Raw genomic sequence first — 27,625 nt, 5'->3', positions numbered from 1 at the left:
TTGGCCCTGGGGCTTTGGGTCGGAACATGGTTGCTGGGTAGGACAGAGAGGGGCACAGTGCGGGGGATGGGGCTGCCATTTCCTAAGGGTCCAAGTCAGATGGCTGAGGAGTGCCTGGGGAGGGGGAGGTGGGTAGGTTGAGTCCCAGATGCTGGCCATACCTAGGAGTGGAGGCAGAGAGAGGTACTTGCCTAGATTAGGGGCTCTGTCTGCCTTGCACCTTTTCCCCCAGAGCCTGCTAGCAGGGAAGGAGACTTTAGATGGGTTATAAGTGCCCGTGGCACAATAGCCAAGCAAAGACAGATCACAAGAAAGAAGGTAAGAGATGTGTCTTGGCAGGATGAGGGCTCCCAGTCAGAGGCAGAACTGAGCCCCCTGCTGGAGGAGACCCGCCCCAGCTACCCAGCAGGTCACAGAGGTATCTAGTAGATGACTTCCCCCTGGTGGTCAACAGGTGTCACTGGCTCCCGCTGTGAGTCCAGCTGTTCCTCATTAGCACCCAGGCCCCAGATCTGATCTGGGAAAAATTCAGCCTGAAGCTGCATAGGACCGGATCAGAGCAGCCACGCCTGGACTCAATGACTCCCAGTTTTCTGAGAATACCCCCATCCCCTCCTGCCTCTCTAGACAGATTATCACCATATTACCCTGATTTGCAGGCCTTGGCCATGCTTCGAAACCTGTGCCTCGCTATTGCTTACTCAGGACCCTATGGTACTCCCGTCTGCTAAGTCCCCCTGGAAGGGACTGGGCGGGGAGTGGGGGGGGGGAGGGGACAGAGCTCTGTCCTGACAGACTATACACACTCTGTGCATCTGGCCCTACAACAAAGATGGCCCTGTGTCCAAAGGGATGAAAGTTGGGAAGACACCCAGTTTTCCCTGGCTTCCTTCAGGCAGGGACACCGCCAGGACTACACTGTAAAGCAGAGTGGGGCTGAGTTCCCTCCATGTCCTGGAGTGGTGGGCACCCACGGCGGGGGTCATACCGACGAGCTCCAGTCAGACATACAGACTCAGAGGGCACAAGGTCAGCCAGGTCCACTAGGCAAGAAGGAGTGGCAGAAGAGAATCCAGCATGGGGGCAGCAGACAAGAGCTTTGCACAGCTCCCTCCTGCCCATCCTGCACCTGGCGTCAAGCAGATCGGCCAAGTGGAAGGCATTGGCCACGCATATTTGTTTTGCTGTGGGTTGGGCACTGACCCTGAAGTGTTTGACAAACTGTTCTGCTGTTTGCTGAGGCCCTGTGGCTGATCCCTTTCCCCGTCCAGCCTGAGGTGGGCCCAGGAGGTAGCTCATGCTGTTCTCTTTCTCGTTAGGTGAAGGGCCGGATGCGAGGCAGGGAGCCGGAGCAGCCTGAGGCAGGGGGGCCTCGGGAAGCGCTGGGCCCTCCAGCCGTGCTTAGAAGCATCGCCACAGCAACCAGCAACCAGACAGCAGTGGCCTGGGCAGACACTGCCTAGGCAGACGCAAGCGGACAGCTACTACGGGGAATGACTACGGCAAATCAGGCCACACCGCTGACAAGGGAGGTGGAGTGTCACTAGAGGGGAGGGTGTGGTCTCTGCCCCACTGCACTGAGCACCATGCCCACAGGAGAAGAGGTGCTAGGGCAGGGATTGCAGTGTGACGCTGCTGCCTGGGCCTTGCCCCCAAGCCAGTGCTGAGCACGCCCCAGTCAGCTGTCTTCTCTCGGCTGCCTGTGTCACGCCAGCCCACACCTCAGCATCCCTCACGGTGACCGTTCTGTCTGTTGGCAAAAGGGGGAGAGGCACCCATCCTGTGCTCTGTTTCGGGGAGGGGGTGGGCCTCCTGCTGCCGGACCATGGGATGTCGGCAAAGCTCAGAGGAGAAAGAGGCAGCACGGCGGTCCCGAAGAATTGACCGCCACCTGCGCTCAGAAAGCCAGCGGCAGCGCCGCGAGATCAAACTTCTCCTGCTGGGCACCAGCAACTCGGGCAAGAGCACCATCGTCAAGCAGATGAAGATCATCCACAGTGGCGGTTTTAACCTGGATGCCTGCAAGGAGTACAAGCCCCTCATCATCTACAACGCCATCGACTCGCTGACCCGCATCATTCGGGCCCTCGCGGCCCTTAAGATCGATTTCCACAACCCGGACCGCGCCTATGATGCCGTGCAGCTCTTTGCGCTGACGGGCCCAGCAGAGAGCAAGGGTGAGATTACACCCGAGCTGCTGGGCGTCATGAGACGACTGTGGGCCGACCCTGGGGCTCAGGCCTGCTTTGGCCGCTCGAGTGAGTACCACCTGGAGGACAATGCAGCCTACTACCTGAATGACCTGGAGCGCATCGCCGCACCTGACTACATCCCCACGGTGGAGGACATCCTACGCTCCCGGGACATGACCACGGGCATTGTGGAAAACAAGTTCACCTTCAAGGAGCTTACCTTCAAGATGGTGGACGTGGGCGGGCAGAGGTCAGAGCGCAAAAAATGGATCCACTGCTTTGAAGGCGTCACGGCCATCATCTTCTGTGTGGAGCTCAGTGGCTATGACCTGAAGCTCTATGAGGATAACCAGACGGTGAGTAGAGCCTAGGTTCCTACTGTTGGTTCCGGGGAAGCAGGTGGACTCGTGTGAGCAAAGAGAGGCTTCGGTCAGAACTGGTCCTCAGGGCGAGCGTGCCCCCACGTTCTGTGCCCAGGGGAGTGTGCTGTGGAGCACGGTGAGTGTACTGATGCCACAAGGCCTCAATGGGCACTTCTGTCAAGTTGTGAACCCCAGTGGACAGGATCATGCCGGTGCCCCATGAGACCTCAGCTTCCCATGACTCCTCCAGTCTGAGGGACATCACTTTGACTTAGATGACACTTAACAAGTAACACCACACCCCTAGGCTCCACAGGGCTCACACCAGGCAGGGCCCCCACCTTTATCGGCTCTGACTGCCCTCCCCCAAGCTAGAGATGGAACTTTGGAACTTCCCTTGTAGTGCTTGGCTCCGCTGTCCAGGTTTCCAGGTCACCCTAGTCTCGGTTCAGTGACTAGATTGTGCCCATGCCTTGCACAGAGGACATGGAAGGCTTTGAGGCCTGGACGGGCGTCACTGGTAACCAACGTGCTCAGATCCAACTGAGGCAGAAGGTTAGATGCCCAAGTTGCAGACACCCTCCCCAGGAATAGCAGTAGTGGAAGCCTGCTTGTCAGACGGATGGTAGCTCTGGACTGTCTTCCTCAGTATACCTATTGTACCAGGCAGGAACACTAGACAAAAACCCAGGACCTCCCTTTACAGCTCAGGCCCCGGGAACTGGAGAGCAAAAGTCCTCTAAGAATCTGAGCAGGATTGTGGATGCCTAGATCTGTAGTAACCTAGAGGAAGGTATTGATGCCAGTGGGGAACCTGTGGAAATGTCACCTCCATCATGCTATGGAGACAAGGATCCAGCCTTTCCACTTTGGAGCACTGGTCTCTAGGGCCAATGACAAGGATGGGGCTTCTTTCTTCATCTGGTCTTGTTGAGGCAAGCAATGACTATTCTTTGAGTTCCCCCAAGGACTCTAACTTTGGGCCTGTGCCCCCCCCCAAGGTATGTGTGGAAGGCTGAAGGCTCTGACCACATCTCTGGATGTCTGAGTATTCTGGACATAGAGAGAGCCTGTAGCCTGGTCAGCAACCATGAAGACAGGAGGCAGGGCTCTCTTCACCATCCCTCCAGCATCCGGGTATCCTGGGATCTGTGCCAGATATTGATACTATTCCCAATGAGTGAGGTGATAAGCTTGTAGATGTAGGTGGCCCTGTTGCCACCTGTTGTCTACTTCGTGCCCAGGCTGTGTCTGTCTATGAGTGAGCCATCTTCAGGGTTCTTGCCCATCCAACTTTGTCGGCTGTTCCCACTCTAGCAACACGTGTGGTTCTAACTAGAAGTGGCATCCTATCAGAGAGAGGCATGACCTGAGGCCAGAGTTTGGGGTTGACCCAGATGTCAACGCAAAGCACAGTGCCTGGGGTTGGTTGTGGGAACAGAATGTTGGAAGGTTGGCCGGCCATCACGGCTCTCTATAATTCTCTACACTCCTGTATTGTGAGATTGATGTCGAGCTGTAAGGTTAAGATACCTTTATTCAGATAAGCACCAGCCAAACGCAAGCCAGAGTGTGCCCAGAGGCAGCAAGCTAGGGAGGCCAGAGAGAGGGACTCCCACGTGTCTGCCACCCCCTTAAGAACTCCCCACGAGTCATCCTGAACCTCCCCTGACCACGCCCTGGCAGGCGTAGTCAAGCACACCTGTACCTAGCTCCTAGGAGGCAAGGCTACAATGTCTCCCTACACTCCTGCTGGCAAGAAACTGCTCGAACAGGCCTTTCGAGCCTGGATCTGATGGGCCTCATCTACCATCTCCAGTGGAAGCCTGGCAGATTCCCCCAGGACCAAGCTCCCAATCCCATCTCTTACAGACTGTGCCCATAAGTGTACCTGGATCCATAGGCAGGATGCTTGGTTCCCAAGTTTCATGACCACCTCTTCCTTCAGAATCTGTCATCAAAAAGTAGCCCCAAGCTTTCCCGGCTCTGCCTGGCCTTTACCCACCACTGTATTGCCGCCCTTCTCTGCTTGTGCTGTCTGTGGCTTCTTCTGCTTGCAATGCCTCTCTGTCCATCCAACAGTTCACCACCATCCTGCCCCTTCCCTCTCTCTCTCTCCCCTCTCCATCTGCACATCAGGACTAGAACTCAAAACTTCATTGGATGCCTTCCCCGGTCATAGCCTGGAGCCTGCACACTCCTCACGGAGTACTTTGTAACAGCGAGGATCAGTGCTCACGTGAAAGCAAGGGGCTCCGTGGGATAGGCCCTGGGAGGACTGAGTGGGGCTCTGTGACCTCTTGTCTCGGGCCCATCCCTGAGCGGATTTCGGTGAGGCCCATGCTCAACTGTTACAGAAACCAGGCTGAGGTCTACCAGGGCAGCTCCTAAAGGGAGGGGTCTGCATCTCTCACCTTCTCCCCTTACCTCCCATGTCCCTCATGCTCCCCCCTCCTCTCTCTCCCTCTGTCTTCTCTCCCTCCTCTTTCTCTCTCATCCCCATGGGTCTGAGGAAGTTGTTCACCAGAAAAGGAAATTCTTGACGGCAAACCCTAACAAAGCTGGAAATTCACTGGATTCCAAATGGTTCTGACCTTTCATGCTCCACCAGGAATATCTGGCGATAGAAAACAAACAGGCTGCCGGGGACAGACAATGCCATCCTCTGACTCCTCCCATTCACTGCCCTGGTGGTGCCAACAGTAGGCACCTCTCACCTCTCCCTCCAGCCAGATGCTGAGACAGGGCTGCCACCAGCCGCCTCCTCCCCCTCCTGGAATGCCCTCAAAGTCCCAGCCCCAACAAGGACTTGGCCAAAAGCAGACCACACCACTTTTGCGAAAGCTCAGTGAAGTTTGGGGCTTGTGCCAGGGCTGTGTGCGCGGCTCCTCAGAGCTCTCCTTCCCTGCTCAGCTCCAAGGCCCTCTTGCCTTTCCTGTCACAGAGGCTGGTGGTACCCCTCCCATCCCCACTCCTGGAGAAGGAGCCATTGCCCCACCCCCATCCCCCAGCCCGCCTGCCGCCTGCCGGGTTTCTGCGTCAGCGTGTTGCCAAGGAGAGCTTCGGCATCTCCAGGCTTCTGGGCGCGAGGGCTGCAGTGAGCACAGGGCAGCAGCGCCTTGGAGGTGCTGGTTTCCAGGACATCCATGGAGTGTGGCAGGAGGCACATATGAGGAACCATGCCATGTGTGTCCATGATTCATACACTCGTCTCCAGGATTTGACAGGTCTTCAGACTGTCTGAGTCTCCAGCCTCCTGGCAACCTTGACAAGTGGCTGTAGACTCCAAACCTAGGTGGGCTTCCAGCGCTGTTTAGTATGCTCCCGGATGCCACCAGAGGCTGAGCACATCGCAGGGACATATGGGGATTTCTCTTGTGTACCACCCCCTGACTTATCTGGCGAGCCAGCAGCACTTGGCTGCCTACCCCCTTCTCACCCTCCCATCTGAGGATTTTTCACTGAGCCAACTCCAGGGCTCAGGCAGACACAGGGTAGAGGCTTTGTCCTCAGATAACAGATGCAGGTCAGTCGGTGGCCACAGGAGGATTGTGACCCAGGAATATAACAGACCCAGCAGCCCGTGTGGAACCATGACCATGGCTATGACCCATAGGAGCCCTCAGGACCCCAGGTCTGTGGAAGTGGAAGGCAGCAGACATCTGCCATCCAGCCTCTCCCTTTGCGGATCAGCTAATGGACACTAGAAGCCACTTAATGGTAGAGGGACACTTTAGAAGAGACAGATTAAAAGGCGTAGCAGTAAAGTGCCAAATGTCCTCCTATAGAAACCCACAGAGAGCTCACTACCCTGAGTCCCACAGTGGCCTGCTGTGTGCCTGCTGTGTTCCTGCTGTGCTGATACAAGGCCTGATTGGGGTGGCGAGACTAGGAACTACAGGTGAGCATACACCAACTTCTGATAGCGCAGAGTTGATCGTCACGTGGGGGATAGTCTTACATGGCGACTACTTAATTCTCCAAAGTCCTTACACTACCAAGGATACCTGCCCCTCTTCCAGAGCTAGCAGGCATAGTTGCCAGGGCTGTTCCCCCACTTGCTTTCATGTGGCATCAGCGGTGGTCACTTGAGCCCCACAAGTTCCACTGAGCTTTAACAAGGCTCACCCCAGGGAGACCTCATGCTCACCTAGTGGACAGCTGGTCAGCAGAATCGAGGAGACCAGCAGATGCAGAGTATTATTTTAGGCTGAGGCGCAATCTGCTGGCACATGGGCCACTCAAGTGACCCTCTAGGCTGACCTGCCCCCCAACAGTCAGCAGCAGGACCTTGGGAATCCTCAATACAGGATGTCCCCACTCTGCCTCCTTCTCCTGACCCAGTTAAGGACACAGCTCTATCAATCGTGTCTAGTGTTTAGAACCATGCCAGAGAGGCTTGTGGGCTACATGGAATTTGTTTATGATAGCCACAAATCGTGACCCTGGGATGATATCGACAGGGACTCAAACCTTGTGGGGTAGCATGGCAGAGGAGCTTGGGTCTCAAGGACTGGTGGCCCCCTGGATGGCATGACTCTGAGAGACCCTATAGAAATATGACACAGGAAGGGCCAGAACGAAGTAGGTGCCCAGTAGCAAGCAGGACCCAGCTGTCCAGACCATCTTCCCAGCCAGTGAGGGCGGGGAGAATCCATACTCCTAGGACCCTAGGCTTCACCTAAGACTCAGTATTGTGCTGTCTTCAGCCTGTGATGGGGAGAGGGGTAGAAAATGGAGACCACCCTGGCATGAGGCCTTTGGGCCTGCCAACTGGCATTTCTGATACTTGTGCCGAGGCCTTCCATCTGCTCTCGGGGACACATGAGCTACAAACACTCAATGTCAGCAGCGCCCTCCCACGGCCCTCTTTCCTTGTCATGCTGGGTGCTTCCAAGGACAAGGCCATTCTGCTGGTCCCCTTCCTACAATGGCTTCTTGCTCTTGGCAGGTCCTTAGCAGGCCTGCGCCCTGGGATTTGGGACTTGCCTCTCGGCACACCTCCTTACCTCCTACACCAGACACACCCGCATGGTAAAGTTCTACTACTAACATGGCCTTTCCATTCATGCATCATGCCTTCATTTCATCCTTGTGAGCTTGGCTGTGGAATTCAGCTTTTTCTCCATGGTGACTGATGGTATGTCCTACTGTGTCACTGGAAACCATACCTTGGATACAGTGCCAGGATGCCATCTCCATCATCCCATCATTTCCACCATAGGAACCCTCATATACCTTTGCGGGGACTCGCAGAGAGACAAGCAGGTGGTCTTGGATCTCTTGAGACCGTTGACCATACCATAGCAGGGAGACAGACAGCTTACGCCCTGGTTTGGGTGGGAAGGGGCTGCCTCACAATGGGGCTTTTCTGGTGCTGGTAAATGTTAAGGAAGAGGGGCAAATACCTGTCCCAGCTACTCAGCGCTGGCACAGGAACGTGTCATAGCAGCCCTCTGTGTACCAATCAAGCGGCTGTATCTGGCTTTTGCCAGCTGGCCGGAGTTAATACTTGATCTTCGTGAAGTTACGAGCCACCTGACAACATAGTGGTTGGTAGCTTCACATCAGCCAGGTGTCGGTAATTCTGTCACAGAAATTAGCCAGCTGTGCACAGCAGTCTCATTTCCCATCCCCATTCAGCCCCGCCGGTATTTACCAACAGTCTACAGACAGGACAGCCTAGTGGGTAGATCCTGCCAAGGGACCAGACTCAGCAGATGATAATAAGAGGAGCCGCCGCTTGCAGGTTTTTGGAGAGCAGAGCAGTGTGCCCGTCCACACCTCGCTCTGTGGTTCCTTGGCGATTTCTCCCCTACCCACTGACCGATACCGTTTCTGTTGACATCCTGTCTCTTACGTGGCCCTTGCTGCTGCTGTCCTTTCACAGACATTAGAGACCTCTGCTGCATGAGGAACAGCTCTAGAACCAAGTATTGCTTTCTCTCTGTGAACTAGCCTCCTCCTCTACCCCAGAGAGAGAGAGAGAGAGAGAGAGAGAGAGAGAGAGAGAGAGAGAGAGAGAGAGCCAAGTCCTGAGGCATCATTCAGAAAAGTAGTCACCCAGAAACCCAGAACGTGCAGGCCCCCAGCCTAGTGAGCTCACAACGTAGGGACATGGCAGTCATCATGTCCCTCCCTCTCCTGAGTGACGAGAAGATGGCATCGAGGAGCCGCTGAGGGAGTCAGAGAAGTCAGGAGGGGCCCTTGTGCCTTGGTGACAGCCTGCAGGAGAGTGTAGGGGGCCAGACATCAGCAACAGGGCCTGAAGAGACTGGGACAAAGGTCAAATGGCAGTCTGATCTTGGCCGTGGAGAATCCAGCCCAAAAGCTGTAGGACAGTGTTGGGGTAAACAGCAAAGGTAGAAACCAGGAGGCTGTTTGGGACGGTGGGCAGCACGGTCCTGTGGATGGCACCCTGTACCCAGGAGGTCAAGGAATGGAGAAGTGGCACAAAGTCCCAAGCATTGCATGTAGGCCTAGCCCTGCCGGGGACAAGAGGTGTAGCCCACATGTGCTGTGAAGCAGAGCCAGGGATGGAGTGGCTTCAACCCCCAGGCTGTACGCTCTCTCCGCCTGGGTGATGACCCTGTGTATTCGCAAAGATGCCCTGCTCTGAGCTGTTCCGAGAGACTCAAGGCGAGGTAGCTTCTGTCTCCCGTCCGTCCACTCGCTGCAGGGCACAGTGGGTAATTGATTTCCTGAGCACATTAGTCCTGCTCATTATGCACACATCAGGAAAGCTCTGGGGTTTAAGACACAGATTATTATTGTTTTAAGGGATTTGTATAATCCAAGAACTGAAAACCAGTTTTCCCACTTAACAAGAACAGACTCCAAGGTAGTGAAGGAAAGCTGGGGAGGGGGATAAGGGGTCTCCCTGTCTTGGGTCAGGGGCTCCTGATGATCAGGGTAGGTGTCAGGTCTGCCACACCCAAGAGCGTTCCTTGACTGACCTTGAATAAGGGCTCCCTGGATTTCTAAAGGAGACACCATTGTTGGTGAGGCCATAATGATAGACGCTCCTTCTCCCTGGACAGAGAACAAATTCAGGCTAGCCAAGAGCTTTGCCTCATCACATCTTTGCACCTCACAGTAAGTATCTCTTCAGCTCTTGTACTGTACTCAAGTCCCTGGGCCTCATGTCCTGAGGTTCTCAGACCTAAGGCCATGTACAACTTTTCCTGGCCAGTTGTACCCCTGGGAAAAACCTGCCCTGCCCTACAGGGTGGGCTCGATGTCCTGACCCAGCATTCTAAAACAGGACATTCAGATCCTCTAGGGAAGTTTGGGCTAGACAGAACATGACCATGGGTAGGTCCCTTCCCCACAGGACACCAGCCTCCCTTGAGTATTGGCAGGGAGAACTGAATAAGTGTGATCTTCTGCTTGATAGTCCTCAAAAGCTACAGGCTCTGAACTGTGTATGTGTGTGTGCCCTGCCTGGAAGAACTCTTGGCCTTCATGTTGCGTGGGTCAAACATCACTCCATCTCAGGAACCCGAAAGCCTCACCTGCCTCCGCTCCTGTCCTTACCTGGATTGCCCTATGTTACCTGGATTGCCCTATGTTTGGGTGAGCCTGTCCTCTCAGAGCAGGCAGTGATGAGAAAACAAGTGGAATGTCAGGGTACCACTCAAGCTAGATCACAGTCCAGGCAAAAGTAGCAGTCTGGAAATGTAGAGGCAAGCCATGGTTTTGATGTGGCTTCCCACCCACAAGCTAAAGAGAAATGATCACACCTGAAAGGCTCCAGGCAGAGCCCCTGCCTGCCTCTCTTTGAGCCTCACCTATCCAAAGAAAGGAGGCAAGAGCATGGCAGTGGAGTGGATGTTGCCCCTGGCTCCAGGACAGCCTTAGTGCAGACAAGCTTAACCTGACTTTGTGACTGAAAGTGAGAAAGGTGTTTGGAGAAGATGTGGACAGAAAGCTTGTAATGTAGCACTTTGCTTTGACATGGCCCTGGACCATTTAAAGTCTCAGCACAGAAAGTCATGGTCGTTGCCTGCTATAACTCATGCCTATAGCATAGCAGGAGTCTCTAAATAACCCAGACTGAACTTAGCAGAGACAAGGCCATATCCTGATGAGCGGCCTGGACTGTGGACCTGTCCTTGCCATGTGTGGTGGCTGCTCTACCCTGGACCCTGTTGCCAGGGCATCCATGCTGTCTACCTTCCACAGTTTAGAGGGTCATCAGTGGCCTCTCCTGTCCAGGCCCTATTGGAGTTCTTTTCCTGGCCCACTTATGTCCAGACCATCCCAGAATACTCTTGAGTAGCAGCCTTGCCATTGGATCATGGTGATTTCTTTGCCTAGACTGCCCCAACCTGAGTGGTACTCTGGGATTTCTCTTGCTTTCCAAAATACTGCCTTCTCCAGAAAAATTTGGGTCACACAATGGTTAAACTCAGGGTAGACAGGATTGGAGGTAGCTTAGGTATTTGGGTACCACCTAGCATGAAGTGTTTCTTGATACAAACAACTTGAAGGCCGAGAGTTCCTCCAGGTAAAGTGTGTGAGCTCAGGGCCTTGCCAATAAACCAGGATGAGGATGGTGTTCAGTGACTAGGCCAAGGTGGCTTGGAAGACACTGAGTTGGATGAGTATTGTCGAATGCTAAGAACTGTGGAGCACATCCATGATAACAAGCTCATTATATGAAGGGAGCTTTCTCTTATCACCTTTTTTTTTTTTAATTGTTACTCATGGCCTAATGACCTACTCTGCGATTCTTAAAATATTCCAGAAGGTGGCAGCCTGCAATATAACCATGACATCCTAAGGCATAACCTTAGGTCCAATCTTTGTTCACTGTCCAGAAGGCAAAGAGTCTCCAACATTGGCCCGGGTACCTTTCCTAACCACTGTGGCCCAGAGATTAAACAAAACAGATAGTCCAGGAACCCTTGGTCTGTGGCCTCTGTAAGTATGACAGTACCTGCTACAGTAAACACTGGGAGGTGACCCTACCATGCATCAGAATTCCTGCGCTACCTGGCTACTCTGCCTATGTGTAGACTAAATCATTGGCCCAGAATGTAGAGCAAGTAATCAGGAAAGGCAGGAAGCCTTGTCCTTGGTGCTTTCATCCTGCTGTGTGCTCTGGCAGTTTCTCCAAAGAGACGGTTTTAAAGTTGAGGTCTCTTAAAAGAGTGTAGGAGCCAGACCGGTCAAGGACACCACAGGAAGGCTCATACAGTCAACTAACCTGGGCTCATAGGGGCTCACAGAGACTGAACCAACAACCGGGGAGCCTGCATGGGACTGACCTAGGAACTCTGCATATATGTGACAGTTGTGTAACTTGGTCCTCTTTTGGGACCCCTAGCAGTGGGAACAGGGGCTGTCTCTGACTCTTTTGCTGGGCTTTTGGGATATCACTCCTCATACTGGGTTGCCTTGCCCAGCCTTAATACATGGGGTTATGCTGTTTTGTTGACATTCATGGGAGACTTGCCCTTTCCTGGATGGAGATGGAAGAAGAGGGGACTGAGGAGAGGCAGGTTGAGGGATTGGGGGAGGGACACTTAGAGGGGAGGATGGGGGGGGGGCTGTGGCCGGGATATAAAATACATAGATGAAGTAAGAAAAATAAATAAGTTGAGGTCTCCTACCAACTCACTGTCCCTAGAGCTGGGCAGCTGCTTCATTCAGGACAGGATACAGCCTTCTCCTCAGCACATGCAGTCATGGGTGCTAGAGTCAGGAGCAAATGTCCCAGGCTCCAGGCCCCTGCTCTGGTATTACCAGAGACCCAGAGAGTAAGTCACATCTGGCTTCTGTGGCTGCCATGTATATTCTTCTCCAAGAAGCTGTCACTTTAACTCGAGTTGAGCTTGCTGCAGCATCCCCCTGCCCCGGTATCCTGCAGGTGACATGGGGTGACCTAAAGTACTTTTTTTTCCTTGGAAAGGCTGAGCATGGCTGAAACTCACCCTATATGCCATAAGCAGACATTTCCCACTGGGATCTGTCTTTGTGCCCAGTTTCCCTTGTTCCTCAAAGGAGTGGCACAGTCCTACTTGCGAAGGATTTCACACGCTTTGGTACCTACAGGGGTGGTGAGGGCTGGCTCTGCTGCTAAGTGTGTTATCTACTCAACGGTCCAGGTGATTTGTTGAGCTGTAGGTCCCAGGTATCCCCTGGAGAACAAACAGGAGGGCCTTTGTGCACAAGATTGTTTCACAGGCCTGCATTTGTATTGACAGTCCCCAGGCTATAAGATACCTGCTTCCTGGTGTCCATTTATTTCCTGTTGGTGACTGGCAGCAGGGCGATGGGTAGGGTGGGGTTGGGGGACATGACTTATATCCAGCCAGCAAGATTTAACACAGAAGCAAAGAGGTGACTGGCTCTTAACTCAGTAGAAGCAAAGGCAGACTAGGACTATGGAAGGGATGGTGCCTCCCTGCCAGGTAGGAGCCACAGCCTGAAATCCATGCCCACTTCCATCCCCAGTGCTTCTGGCCTGCTGGGCATGGACAGTGGAACAGGACTTGGTGCTCCAACTCCTCCCTGAGTCAATGTGCCTAGCATCTTGGGGACTTCTCTGTTCCAGACCTAGGACTCATAGAACATTCCTAAGTCACAACATCTGGGTATATGATGCCCATGGCCCGTGTCGTACTGTGGGGCTCTTCCTCCCCTGGGATGTGACCCAACACCTGCCAAGACAGAACGGGTCACCAGGCCCTGAGAACTTATCTGTCATTGGTTCTGAGATCCATTTGAAACAAAAGGTAGAATAGGGTGACTTTACAGGGCACTAAGCCTACTGCTGAGAGGCCATTGACTAAACAGGGCAATGTCTGATGGGTGTATTCATTACCCCTAGATAGCTCCATCAGGTGAGTTACAAAACAAACAAACAGGTACCATAGGCACCTCCCTCTAGCTAACACTGGGACCTGTGGGTTGATAGGGCTGTAGCCTAGCAGTCATCCTAGTGTGTCATATGGCCACCTGTGTCCATCTGGATGGCCCAGGTCCAGACTTACCCTACAGTACAACTCTGATCTCCCAAGCCCTTCATCCAACTCCTAGGGATCTAGCACAAGTCACACGGTATGTTGTCATGGACTTTGAACTCTCCATGCAGAAGGATGGAGAGAGTGATCTGTGGGGTTTTACTGAAGACAAATAGAAACATAAGGGTGGTGGCCATGATGGCACAGAATCTGTTCTAGGTCATATACCAGAGTGCAGCTCATGTAGCCTGTGAGCCCCACCACCACACAAATGGAACTTGGGTTCTAAGCACAGATATTTCCCTGGTTACAAAGTCAGGGGGGCCTCTGAATCTATAGATCCCAGTTAGGACCTCCACTGTCCACTACCCAGGGACTGGGCAGGATTGTGTGGTAGCTTCTATTGTTACCATTTAGGGTCACCCCAGGCCCCTCCACATTATATGGGTAAACAGGAGGTGGCCAGAGGCTCACCTGCTACGTGAGGCAGGAAGTCATCATCCCTGCTGTTCCTGGCAGGTTCAGGACAAGAGTGCCCTGTGTTATTAGAGCCTGAGTTATAGCCTTACCCACAGCCTCTTATCTTATTTAAACAGTCTTTGCTGTTTGAAGTGGCAGGCCTGGCGTGTACTATTTCTGTGAGCATTGCACGTGTCGCTGGGCACTGGGAGGGACATGGGTAAGCAGAGCTTGACTTCTGGACTTGCAGGGACTATACCCCTGCCTCAACCTCCAACCCAGAGAAATCATGTTTGCTGATGAGCAGAGAGCTTCTGCCAGAGTACTCTGTAAAGTAGGTAGGTCTCCCCTGGTTTGCCTAGGTGACAGTCAACCAGGCCTTGGTGGGAACAGGCAGCAGCTGGGAGAAGAGTAGGCGACAGTAAAAAGGGACTGGACGAGAATAGACCTGAGGAAAGGAAGGCTGGCAAACACTAGACATCCAGAATGTCTGACTTTACAAGTTGTGGCCACCCTCATGGCTAACCCTCCTGTGCCACTGGATCAAAGTGGCTTCCGTGGGGTTCAGGGCTGTCGCCCAGCAGGTGGAGGCTGCAGCTGGGCTGGGCATCTGGTCCACACAGGTTTGCAAGCAGGATACACAGGACACACGGCAAGAGGAGCACAGACACAGAGCAGGGTCTGGTGCATCCGTTCACAGAGCCCAGGGAGTCTTAATTCACAAGTACAATCCCCAAGACTTCACCCACCAAGATACCGGATCAGACAGTTCCCAGTCCTTTAAGGCTGGTTGCCTTACCCAGTGCCTTTCTAGTCTCCTGTTGACCCACCCCCTGAGCAGTCAGAGCTGTAGGGACATAAGATACAGGCTACTTGTCACTGGGAAGCTAGGCTGCTACAGATCAGAAGTCCCGGTCCCACTCTTTTCAAAGCCTCATTTGGGTACCTGTCACTTCCCCAAACACACAACCTAGGTATCCTCACAGAAATTTGGGGGCTCCTCCCGATACCACCCCAGTCATCTGTACCCCATACCCAAGAGTAGGGACACAGAATGGATATCCAAGCACCCTAGCTTCCTTTCATCCTAGCCTACCCTCACCCCCACCTGCAACATAGATAGCTGCTACTCCAAATGCTATCTGGCCCTGTCTGAAGACTGCCCCAAGTTAAAAGAGAGCAGGTCCCAAGACAGTCATAAACGTGGGCAAGTGACGAGCCCCCACAAGAACATGGTCTGAATGGTGCTAAAAGCGCCCTAGTGCTAAGAGGTTGAGGTTGGGAGTAGAAACTTTAGAGGTGGAATTCAGTAAGCCAGCCAGCTGTAGGCACCCAGAGAAGAGCAATACATGCAGAAAGACATTATGGCAAAGGCCAGTCTGGGTGAAGTGGGCTCATGGATGGGGCAGGAAATGCGTTGACCAGAGATGGAAGCTTCTGGAGGACGCTCACAAGGCACACACAGGGAGGTGGTGGGTACCCACCAGAGACTCTCTTGATAGCGCAGACTCCCAAGGGGTCATGTTCACACTGCTACCCTAGCCCAGACATGGTCCTCAGTGCTAGCCATGCCTCGTCAGCATGCTGCTGCCTAGCTAGCCATGCTTGGCTTTTGTATCCTGCCTTTCTAGTAAGTTGGTAGTATAGGTGTTCATCCTCTGAAGGATTCAAGTCCCTGAAGTTGCTTTTGCTTTTTGTTCCTGTTTGTCCCTCAAGCGGGGACTAGCTCCTACTCTTCCAGGCTCCTCCCCATATAGCACTCAAAGCCCTAAAAAAATGAAAGCCAAGTAGAAGCATTCTCACAAAAGGAATATTGAACTGAATGGAAGAGACCTGTGATTTAAGGGTAGGCAGGGTCTCTACTTGGGAGGGTGACAGATCCCAAAGACAAAAATAAAGTAGTGTGTGGAGCCAAGCAAGCGGTGGGCAGGAATAGGGGCTGTGAGCCAGGCCCTTGGAGCCAGAACAGTAGGCTAGGTTGTGCCATCTGCTCCAGTACCCTGAACACCAGCAGAGCTGCAAAGCCCAGGTTTGGTGAGTAGGTGAGACGTGGGAACAGTTGTGTGGAAGTGGCCACCCTGAGGAGGGGGCTCCAAGTGCAAGTGGGACCCGGAATGTACATAGGCAGAGGCCCTCTCTTAGCTCCAGTCCACCCCTTGCTCCTGCATGGCGCTGCACTGGCCGAGTTCTGTGCTGTCCCTACAGACAAGCTCCAGGGCAATAGGGCTCACAGAATCATTAGCCTTCCTAATCCAATTCTCCAGGTTGTTGAAGCAGCATTTAAGTTTGCAGGAAGAAAAAAAGAGTGCTAACCAGATTGGACTGGAAATAAGTCCCCCAGGCATTTTCTCTGTCTCCAGTCCCCACAAGGCCAATATCTGTGACCAAGCCCTGAAGGTGATCCAATCCATATGGGACTCTCCTTGGTGCAGGGGGGGGCGGGGGGTGGGCTGGGCAGAGGTGAAGGTTTGTTGTGTCTTTAAAGTAGGATTGTTTCAAGGATCCCCATCATGACTCCTCTCCCTGGGCCTCTGTCACTTTCCTGATGTGTATGGAAGATGAGTCTCCTCATCAGGAGGCCTCCCCACCCGTGGGTACTCCTGTTAGAAGCATACCACCAGAGGAACCTTCCATTGTAACAGCCTCCTGGCCTGTTTCTCAGGCCAGACTGAGCCAAGAGAGCCCCCTCCAAGAGATCATGGGAGAACCAGGTCCTGCAATTCCCAAAGGCCCACCTTCTGCTACCCCCAAGTGGATATATTGGGCTAAGATGTGCAGCCTCCTCCCGTCTTTGGTCTTTACTGCTGTGTGAGACGGAGGGTGGAGGCGTCCTCTCCAGTTGTCATGGAAACAGCGATCCATCTACTGAGAGTCTGGGTGCTAAACTGAACAGAGGGAGGGGCATCTGGCCCTGTGTGACAGCTGCTGTTACCACCCTCCAGCTGCTGTTACCTTCAGTGCTGAGAAAGACCCAAGGGGCTACCATACACTTGAATGTGGCTGGTGTGCCCAGTTTGCCTGGGAGCCTCCCTGTGAGCAGCAGGGCCAGGGGCATTCCATCCAGGCACTGGGATAAATGTATGGGCTCTGCCCACTGGGAGCCCCTTCACTGAGAAAATGGGATGGAATGGAGAGGACATCAGCCAGTAGCTGGCACTGTCTGGGGAGAACCGAGCATCTGGCTCTTAGGCAGATGACTGATGCCTCCCCAACTGCATCTCACTGCCTAGGAGGCAGTGCCATGATGCCTGCTTAGGTTTCTGCTGACTTCCCCTCAGTGTCTCTCACCCCATTCCTCCTGTGTTCTAAGCTCTTTGGGGATGGATAGTGACCTCCCCCACGGCTCTAAAGCAGGAGAGAGTGGCAGAACCAGCCAGCTCCCAGATAGGAAATGCACATCATCAAGTGAGCGAATGCACTGGGCTTAGTCTAGTCTGTCGTGAAAGGAGACCCTGGCACCCTAAAAAGTCTCAATGGCCTGGCTGACAAGCCTGACATCTAAGAGGGGGTACCATGGGGCCTGGAGATAGGTCTCAGAAGAGGTGACGGGGTTAGTGACCAGTCCAGCACCATCTTCTCAGAAACACAATCTAATCCAGGTCAGTTGAGGGTCCAGGATGAGCACTCTGTTTCACTAAGGCAAGAACTCACTATGTATGATCTGGAGTGTAGGAAGTGACGAGCACACAGTCTCGGGGCACACTGGTGGAGAATGGAATGCTGCTCGGAGCATTCACCTGGCATGTACAGGCCCTCTCCTCCAAGAAGCCAGCAGAGTCGTGCCCAACAGAAGCTGCTCGGCAACTGGTCTTAGTGACAGCCCCTGGAATGGTCCCAGGTCCCAACCACAGTGTACTGTTTCGGATCTAACCTGGTCATTTCCAAACCAGAGGCTCCTGATCACAGAGCGTGCAGACACTGGCAGTGCCTCGGTTTCTTTTCCTGTGGCTGTCATAAAATACCCTGACAAGAGCAGTCTACAGGAGAAAGGGTCTGGTTTGGCTTACAGTTCCCAAGGGACACAGTCTACCATGGTGGCAGAGAAGATGTGGCAGCAAGCAGGGGAGGTATGGTGCCAGGAGCCAGAGGCTGGCTGGTCACATTGTATCTACACCCAGGAAGCAAAGTATAAAGAGGAAGTAGAGGGAGGCACACCTTCCTGTTCCCCCATTGAGGCTCCATTCCAGATGGTGTGACAACCCTCCCAAATGGCACTACCATCTGGGGACCAAGTGTTCAAATCCCTGAGCCTGTGGGAGGCATTGCACATCCAAACCACAAGACAGGCAGGCTGTGTGGCAAGATGCCCACAGCCATTGACGCTAAGGGCAGGAGGCCTGCAGTCTAGACCAAGGCAGAGAAAGATGCTCACATATGGTCAAGCACCCTGGGTAGAGCCACGTGGAACTGGGAGACACCTCTGGAGATAACAGCACAGGCTGGAAGCTAAGCAGGTCCTAGAAGAGAGGAGAACTGAACATATGCAGGGCGGGAAAACAACTGCAGCCAGAAAGGCCAGGATGGGAGCTCGGTAGAGGGGTCTCAAGAGTCCGACAGTCCAAGCCCGAGCATCTGTTTGGGGAGGATTGGAGACATGGGAGTAGGTACACATGTGGAGTCCCCAGAACCGAATGGGCTGCTTCTAGCATTGGTGGGAGGGGGGGCTGGCGGGGGGGAGGGGGGCAGGATCCCCTAAAAGCAAATGCTAATGCCCAAGTTGGCCCACTGGGGTCAACTGAACCAGTTTCCCTGTCTTCACAGTCCACTGAAGATCCTGTAAGATGTTACTCCTTGACAGGCACCCTAGGTTATGTCCAGCCGTGACCAGGACATGGCCCAACTAACTGCACAGGTTAGTTAGTTGACCAACTAACTGCTGCTAAGGCTTGCCCTCCATTAGAACAGAGTGTTCTGAGCCTGACGGAATGACCTCTGACACCTTCCCTTTTGTATAAGGAGGTCACGCTGGTCCCAGCCTCCTCCCCTAGTTCTTCAGCACTATCTCCATTCTGCCTAGGATCCAAATTGTCACCACAGGAAACTGGCCCGTCCTACTAACTCACTGGCCTAGGGAAAAGTGCAGGCCCCTGAGCCTGTGCCTCTGAGACCCTGCTGAACCATCTCATAGCCCAAAAGGAAAATTGAAAGCAGGAATTCCTGATGAGGATTGTCCAGGGTGACATAAACTAAACTCCCTAGCCCCCTGCATTATTGGCTAGACTGGCCTCTTTGCCATAAAGTCCAGGGGCGAGGGACATTGCACTGGCTTCCTTGAAGCCTAAGCCTATCAGTGAGCACCCCAGCTACACCACACTTCTATTATTCTTTGCTTGGAGAAGAAGTAAACATCTTTCTCTTGCCTGGAAGACCTGCCCTTCTCTCTAGAGACAAGTTATTTTCACAGGCTACTCCATTCTGTGAACCTACTGAGACCTGAAGGTGAGGTTCACTCACCCTCTCTCCCCTAGAAAAGTTCTCTCCATAGAGCTCAGGACAGTTCAGTGAAGTGTCCCCCAGATGCAGAGCACAGGGCTCTGGCCCTTCCCTGCTTTCCTTAGGCAGTGTAAAGGAATCAGTTCTATCCCAAGACTGCTGGCCAGAACGGGACATGGCCGTGGTGTGTGTCAGCAGCTCCTATGGCCCATCTAGTAGATAGCCCCTCACATTGGCCCTCCCAAGCCTTTCCCTGTAGTCAAAGTTCTGGAAGCTTAGCTGTCACTCTGTGAAAAGCACTGGTGTGAAGCCAGTGAAACCTGTGAAGCCCCTCCCATCTGGGCACTGCCCCCAAGACTGGCAGTCTGTTGCTCTGACTGGGTCAGGCCTGCTAATTCATCTACAGGATTGACAGTCTGGTGAATGGAGCTCTTTCGTGAAGCATACCAACCCCACTTGTAGGGTAAAGAGCTGAATTCATTATTCCATGAAAAACATCCTGGGCTTTTTCTGCCACGGCTGGCTGACTTGAACTTCCCAAACTGTACCAGAACTAATTTGACCTACAGATCAGGAAAGTCTCTGTCTCCCCTCACAGCTGGTCCTGACACCTCATCCCCAGCCACATCCCCTCACAGAACACTAACAGGCCCCTCAGCCACAAGGCCCAGCTGAAGTGCCCCCTGTTGCCATGAGCCTGTGTCTCTTATTTCATCCTCACTGTGGGCAGAAATGCCAGCCCCTAGCAGTTACCTGAGCCTGGGTAGAGGGACTGAGCTGTCTGTCTGTCCTACTCCAGCCCTCAGCCCCTCTGTACTGTCTTAGGAGTCGGCAAGCACTCCTGGTGATTGGCAGGGGAGGGATCTGTGCCCCTTCCCATCCGCTGTCTTTTCATTCGGCCCACCCACCCCACCACCTAGAAGGTACCTACTCAGAGAGAGGGCTGTGTACATTTGGGGGGTGTGAGGGTCCATGGAGAGGAACGGCTGCTACCACAGCTAGGGGTTCCAGATCACTCATGCCCATGGTTCTCATTGGTACCAGAAAGAACGGAAACCTTGACCTTGCTTACATATCAAGTGAGGCCCAAGGCTTGAGGCTCCTAGTTGGGCAAGATGTTCATTAAGCTTCACCCTGGGCCTTGTGGATAGAACACGGGAACCACATGGGTCCATGTATAATATTCCCTAGCTCCTTTGCTCACCCCCGTAACCAGCAGGAGTAAATTCCACAGCACAGACATGGCCACAGAATGTGGAGAAATTCCTACTTAATAATAACACATGTTCAGCGTGAGTAGATGTTTATACATGGCTTCCCTAAACTCCTATGACCATGCACTACATGAAGTAGGGGTAGCCGCTACAGGAATGTTTACAAGAATGGGGGGATGGGATGGGAAAGAATTAGACTGGACCAGTATCTGAAGGACTGCTAGACACATGCAGATGGAAGCCATAGGAAGCTGGGATATGCTGGGTCCCCGAGAAGGGTTGTTGGGAATCCTGACGGGGAGTGCATCCCCATGAAGAAAAGGCCAATGCTACCACCACTCCAGGTGTAGGGGGTGACTGATTGGTGGCTATCAAGGCAGAGATTTGCCAAGTGGGTGTGGGCCCTGGAGGAGTAACCACAGGGCATCCTGGGACATCAAGCACCAGCTACCTCCTTCCTTACTGCACCCATAGGACCTGCACAAAAGGACCTATTCCTTGGGTCGGGGGATGAGAACAGCTGTGCTGTTCTTTTCAGTAAGGCCTTTTTCAGTGGACGGTTTGGGGGTTGAAGCCTTATATTTTTCTTTAGAAAAGAGTCTTGCTATATAGCCCAGGCTGGCCTCAAACTGGCAGTCCTACCTCCCAAGGATAGGAGCATCTTTTCAGTTCTAAGAGGAAACCAAAGCCCAGTTACTTGACGTAAAACATGATGGTTCATCTTGACAGCTGTCTTTGCTAGGGCTTCTATTGCTGCGACGAAACACCATCACCAAAAAGCAAGTCGGGGAGGGAAAGGGTTTATTGGGCTTCTACTTCCAGGTCATAGTCATTCATTAGAAGACTTCATTAGAAGTCAGGACAAGAACTCAGGCAGGCCTGGAACCTGGAGGCAGGAGCTGAAGCAGAGGCTGAAGAGGGGTGCTGCTGCTTACCTGCTTGCCTCCCCTGGCTTACTCAGCCTGCTTTCTTATAGAACTCGGGACCACCAGCCCAGGGATAGCACCACCCACCAAGGGCTGGGCCCTCCTCCCCCATTGATCACTAATTGAGAAAATGCCTTATAGCTGGATCTCACGGAGGCATTTCCTCAACTGAAGCTTCTTCCTCTCTGATGACTTTAGCTTGTCAAGACTCTAGCTTGTGTCGAGTTGACACACAAAGCCAGCCAGTAAAAGAACGTTGTGGCTTTGACAGCAAAGCCATTTATTCTTTTATGTGGAAGGAAGGCAGTGGTCATTGCAAGCCCAACGCTGGGGCCTGTGTGGATTGGCCAGGCATATCTGGACAAGTGCCAAGTAGAAAACCAAGGCCTCTGACGTAGGTGAAGGACTTAGGTCCCACATGAACTCCAGGTTATGTGTGTACATGTGTATGATTGATTTAAAGAGAAATCTCATCTTTGGGAGCTGCTGACCTCAACCTCTCATCACAGGTGAAGGGGATGAGGCACTGAAAAGGGACAGAGTGGCGTTCTGAGTGGTAGGGGCTGGCCCATGTGGGACAGCAGGTTCCAAGTGAGCATTTTAACTCAGAGTCGGGAACAAAGTGGGAGAATGCCGTCACGAAGGTCCTGATTTTCCTTAGAAGCTCAGTCAGGATACAGCGGCTCTACGAGGGTGATGTTAAAAATGAGCCCCAGACCTTGTATACATAACCAGGGACATCTGCCTCTGTGTGTCACCAGGTGTACAGAAAGGGAACCAAATGGCTAAGCTGACGCACACCCTGGCGGCTGGTGTCCCCGAAGGATCAGTCATTCTAGGAGCCAGTCCTGGTTGGGCTACCACAGGTGCTGGCCCCTGAGGTGGTACTGGGAGAGGAGACCCCCTGGATTCTCAGGCCAACGTGCCTGAAGGTCCTTAGGAATGTGCTGTAAGCTCCCCTCCACCCCATTGTAAGAGATCTAAGTGCAGGCAAGCACCACCCTGGGGTAAAAGGGGTTATGTGGCATTGAGTACATTTAGAGCCATCTAAGCATGTCACAAATGTCCACGATAACAGCTGCAGCAACCCACCCTGGGGATGGTTACCTAGCCTCGATGTGGCTGACGTGGAACAGACCACTGGTTCCGACCACCAAGCAGCGAGATTCCCACATTCCCGCACTGTACAGTCTTCTGTCAGAGTCATGTGCTTGATGTTATGGATCTACACCAATGTTCAGATGAACCCCAGCCTCCTGGAAATATCAATCCCCATAGTGAAAGAGCCGTAAGAGAGCTGAGCGGTGAAGTCGTGCCTAGCCTCATAGCAGCTACTGACCACAGCGCGTGTACCGTCGCTGCACCATTGGTGGCTGCAGAGGTAAAGGTAAGGGGATGTCATGCCAGAAGAGAATATTATGGTTATTTACCGAGCTCTGGCAAGTCAATACCACCCTAGGGCTCGGTCCCAGTGTGAAAGGAGAAAGCCTCCCCACTCCCATTCCACCCCCAGCAAGTGGGCTGGTGGCTGGCTTGCTTGCAGCTCCTCAGATGCCGGGATCAAAAGAAAACATGTTGTGTTGGGCTAGTGGAGTCATTGCTACCAGACTAGGAGTGCAGTAAAAGTTTCCACCACTCCACCTCTAGAAGCAGCTATGGCCCATGAAGCCAAGCAGATATGAATGGAGAACTGGCTGGCAGGAGAGACACCCCCACAGACTGGCTAGGACACAGGCAGATGTGGTTTAGGGAGGTAGGCAGCAGCCTCCCAGAAGAAGGGGCCTGAGGTGATGCCCTACGAGAAAAGCAGAATACAGTCAGATGAAGGATGCTGTAGTGATGAAGCCCGGAGGTCAGGCAAAAGGCCAACTTCAGCCCTCCCACTGTCACCCTTCCATTATATGGCCTCTAGAGTTACGGTCTGGAATAGTATAGCTCCTCCAATGATGGTGAGTTGAGGTAGCAGAGTGCCACTGTGCACACGAGTCTCCAAGAGTGTGGCTACCACTGTGAAACTGAGTTTAAGGGCATTGAACCCATCCATCGGTGGGCGACAAGCCAGAGCTCCCACTGTCACCTCCATGGTTGCTGTTTTGGAGCCAAGTGCAAGTCCCTTCCCTGGCCACCAGATCCTCTGATCATCTTCATGTGGGCAGGGTCTTGATTGTGATCGCCTGTGGTTCTTTGTCCTACCTCTGCCACGGGGCCACAGGCAGTCCACAGAGCCTGTTGTCTACAGCGAGATTCAGGCGGGATGCGGTACCTGCTCCGCTTGCCAGGCCCTCATATTGAGAGGTGTCATGCGCTGGAGCTACTCTGACCATGCTGTGCCTTCTAGCCAACCATCCTGATTGACTCTCAGGGCAGTTATGCTTATCCGCTTTACAGAGCTTCAGTGCTCACATACTGATAATGCACTCGGCATCCGGGATCTCTGGAAGACAGAGGGAAGTAGCTAGCACAGGGCTAGCACAGGGGACTGCCATCGCTCTGAAGCCTTGTGTCTCTGTGAGCCTACAGACTCGATGCACAGCCAGTGCCCCTACAGGCTTTTCTGAGTCCTACCGGGCACGTCCCAGAAGGTGGGACCGGGGGGACAAGTGTGATTTGTGGCATGTCATCTCCCAAGAGACTGCTAGATGATGGCCAGTGTGGTTCAGCAGTCCTCAAAAAAATAAAAATAAAAATAAATAAATAAAAAATAGAGGGGTCACCAAGAAACCTGAGCTTGAAACTACAGCAAAGCAAGAGGAGCCTGGGTGTGAGGAGGACAAGGGAGAGCCTGAGTTTCCTAGACACCTAGTCCTACCCGCTACTGCGGCCTGCTACTGTGTGAGCTAGGTGCCTGGGTTCCATGATGTCTTGAGTCACAGATGCAAGGCTTAGTCATGCAAGGTCCCCAAAGTCTGTGAGATGCACCAGCGGGGAAGCGGTTCAGACAGCTGGGGTGGGAAAGGAGTCCACGGTGCATACAGACAATGAGAAGAGAAGCCAAGGCAGTCTCAGGGATGGTCTTTGGGCCCTACCTACTCCTACCCCTAATGGTCTCTGCAACAGAGCTCCTCCCACAAACGTCCGAAGAGGACTGACCCCCCCCCCCAGGCAGCAGTTGTGCTCCATGAAAGCACCTTAAGACAGTGCTCCTGCCACCACTGCTCCCCTCGAGCCGCATCCTACTTTCTGACCTGGGTCCAGGAACCACTTCTGCCTTCATCACAAGTGGCCCACTGGGGCTAAGGGAACCACCATCCCCCTTTTCTGTGCTTCCCATCCCCCATTCAGCCCTGGAGAAGCCCCTGAGCCCACCCATGGATGGTTTCTAAAGTATCCCCGTCAAGGCTCTCAGCTCTAAGGCCTCTCCTCCGTCTAGCATGAAAGACGCGGCCTCGTGCACTCAGGACATGCTCAGCAAGCCTGCTCGGCGAATTGAAGAATATGTGCTAATAGCCATATCTGATACAGAATTTGGAGTCAGAAGCAAAAGCCCCAATTATGACATCATTTCTATGAGAAGTGACAGCTCCATTCCCACAGTCATCTTTACACTGCATTTTCCAGGAATCCATTAGAGCTAATTGTTCTCCCAGTAGAATGTAACATTCCTAGACCACCACCCACTGATCTCACTTGGAGAACATCACATCCAGGTCTGGTTCCCTCGAGTATTGCTGGGCTTGGAACCCTGCTTCCCATTTCTCGGTGAAAGGGTCCCTTTAGACCATGTCAAAACCTGGGGCTGCTCGCTTTTCAGAGTTTCTTCTGTATTGATTGTATCTTCTCTAAAGAGTGGATCTGCAAAACACAGTCCTCCCGGGAAGGCAGGTCTGGCGATAGTGACAGGTACCTTTGCCCACTCTCCCTTTCTGCACACCTGCTTCCTCCAGCAGAGGCACCACCGAAGCCTGTGTCTCAGGGGTCTGGAAAGCTGGTGTCTGTGTGGTACCCTGGAACTCTGCCCCCAGGCCATCCCCTTGCATAGGACCTCGAGCCTACAAGTCCTGGTGAGGGACTCAGAGCACATTCCCTACCTCTCCCTGCCTCATTTCCTCCATCCGTAAGATGAAAATAGGAAGGTGTGAGGGTCGCACAGGCAGGACCTTGGCCCAGAACCATCATCATTGTCACTGTAATTGTTGGGGATGCTGCTGATGTCAGTGCCAGCTTCATTCACTGCCGGTATCCCAGTTGACACTATATAACTGACTTCTCTAGGAACTTGGCTTGTCCACTTTATCGTAAAGGGATGGGTGTAACTTCCAGATATGGACAATTACTCACTAGAAACACGATTTGCCCATGTCCTGGGGAGGCAGACATGCCCCTTAAGGCCCAAAGTCACTATGCATGTTACATGTCCTCAAAAAAGAAAAGAGGCAAACAATGGGAGGGACCAGGGCCATACTCTGTCACTTGGTCACAACTCTGACCCAGGATGTCAACCCTCACTCTAGATGTGCAAGCCTGCTTGCACAGAGAACACGGCCAGACACCCACTGCACGTGATCCCGTAAAGCAGAGGGACAGGGGCAAGGTACAGGGACAGCAAACATTACAGCTTACAGAAGCACAGGCTGCCCCCCTGCAGGTGCTGCAAGGCAGAATTAAGGTTTTGAGGGACTGTGTGAAACCCAGACTCAACGTTGAAGAAATAGCTCCCCGTGGAGACTTCAGCTTCCAAGTGTGGGTGTGGAAAGGTCCAGGAGCTAGCACTGTTTGAAATAGATCAGGTCCACGGAGTAAGTATGGAGGGTCCTGCATCGCCAGGGCCCAAGGAGGCTAGCCTGGGCACTGACTCAGCCCCAATACCACATATTGAGGCTATTGGAGCATCATTGCCCGAAAGGATCCAGAAGGGGTAGGAAACTCCTAGATACTCGAGGTGAAGTAGACTGTCCTCTGTTTCTGAGGGAGACGGGTGAAGACTGAGCTGACTTAAAGAAGGGAGGACAGGAACCTACCGGAAGTCTGATGCTACCTGGGGGGTGGGGGTGTAGCACTAGGTGCGCACAGGAGGAGCGCCCCCTGGCGGGGCTGTGGGTCTAAATTCTATCTCTCTGCTCACTGCGAGACTAACAGTAGCACTTCCCTCCTCACAACCCCAGAGCCGAATGGCAGAAAGCCTACGCCTGTTTGATTCCATCTGCAACAACAACTGGTTTATCAACACCTCACTCATCCTCTTCCTGAACAAGAAAGACCTCCTGGCAGAGAAGATCCGGCGCATCCCGCTCAGCGTCTGCTTCCCAGAGTACAAGGGTCAGAACACGTACGAGGAGGCCGCGGTCTACATCCAGCGTCAGTTCGAGGACCTAAACCGCAACAAGGAAACCAAGGAGATCTACTCCCACTTCACCTGCGCCACCGACACCAGTAACATCCAGTTTGTTTTTGACGCGGTGACAGATGTCATTATACAAAACAATCTCAAGTACATCGGCCTTTGCTGAGGAGCCAGGCACGGCCCGCTCGTCTGTGGTGAAACCCACGGGGTGTCACACCCCACCCCACCCCAGCTCATGCTAGAGAGGCCCAACCCCAGGGGCAGAAAACAGGGGGCTTGAAGGATGTGTCCCCACCCCCCACCCCCAGCCTCTGCCTCCTTGGCCCTACGTTTCTGCAAACATAAATATATTTGGATAGATTGCTAGGTAGGTAGACACACAGACACACATGCACACACGCACACCTAAGGATGGCAGAGTTTGCCAAAGCGTGGAGGTTTCCTGAAGTCTTAAGGAGCTGCTGTCACAAGTTCACTCCAAGGCCCTCTAGCCCCCTTCACTCTGCCTTCCTGAGTCGGCCCCACTCTGCATGGGGGTTCACATTGGACTGCCGTGGGGGGCAGGGAGAGGCTGCAGGACTAAGACCAGGTCCGGCCAGCTGTGCCCATTGCCTGGAAGAAGGCCAGCTCACCAACTGAGCTCTGGACTGGGGACTACCGCTGACCAGGAGGGAGGCCCAGAGCAGGGACTGTGTGTACCTTCCCTGCTAGCCACACCCGACTCAGCCACTCTGCACCACGTGCGTCCTATACCTCGGACCTGAGGAAGCAAGTGACTGTACGGATTG

The 27,625-nt window shown here is 53.3% G+C and overlaps 2 protein-coding genes across 2 annotated transcripts in view; one reads left to right on the top strand and one right to left on the bottom strand.

Moving 5' to 3' along the window:
* Rsph14 (radial spoke head 14 homolog) overlaps positions 1 to 27,625 on the bottom strand; it is a 74,192-nt gene that overhangs the window by 30,904 nt on the left and 15,663 nt on the right. The window lies entirely within an intron of this gene.
* Gnaz (G protein subunit alpha z) lies at positions 1,826 to 27,003 on the top strand. The gene is made up of 2 exons (XM_027394192.2): positions 1,826 to 2,548; positions 26,659 to 27,003. The coding sequence occupies exons 1-2, from the start codon at positions 1,826 to 1,828 to the stop codon at positions 27,001 to 27,003; spliced, it is 1,068 nt and encodes a 355-aa protein (XP_027249993.1).

Source organism: Cricetulus griseus (genome assembly GCF_003668045.3).
Source record: "Cricetulus griseus strain 17A/GY chromosome 1 unlocalized genomic scaffold, alternate assembly CriGri-PICRH-1.0 chr1_0, whole genome shotgun sequence".
Taxonomy (NCBI): Eukaryota; Metazoa; Chordata; class Mammalia; order Rodentia; family Cricetidae; genus Cricetulus; species Cricetulus griseus.
Note: the sequence above shows the minus strand (reverse complement) of the source record. Positions and strands in the feature narration are given on the sequence as shown.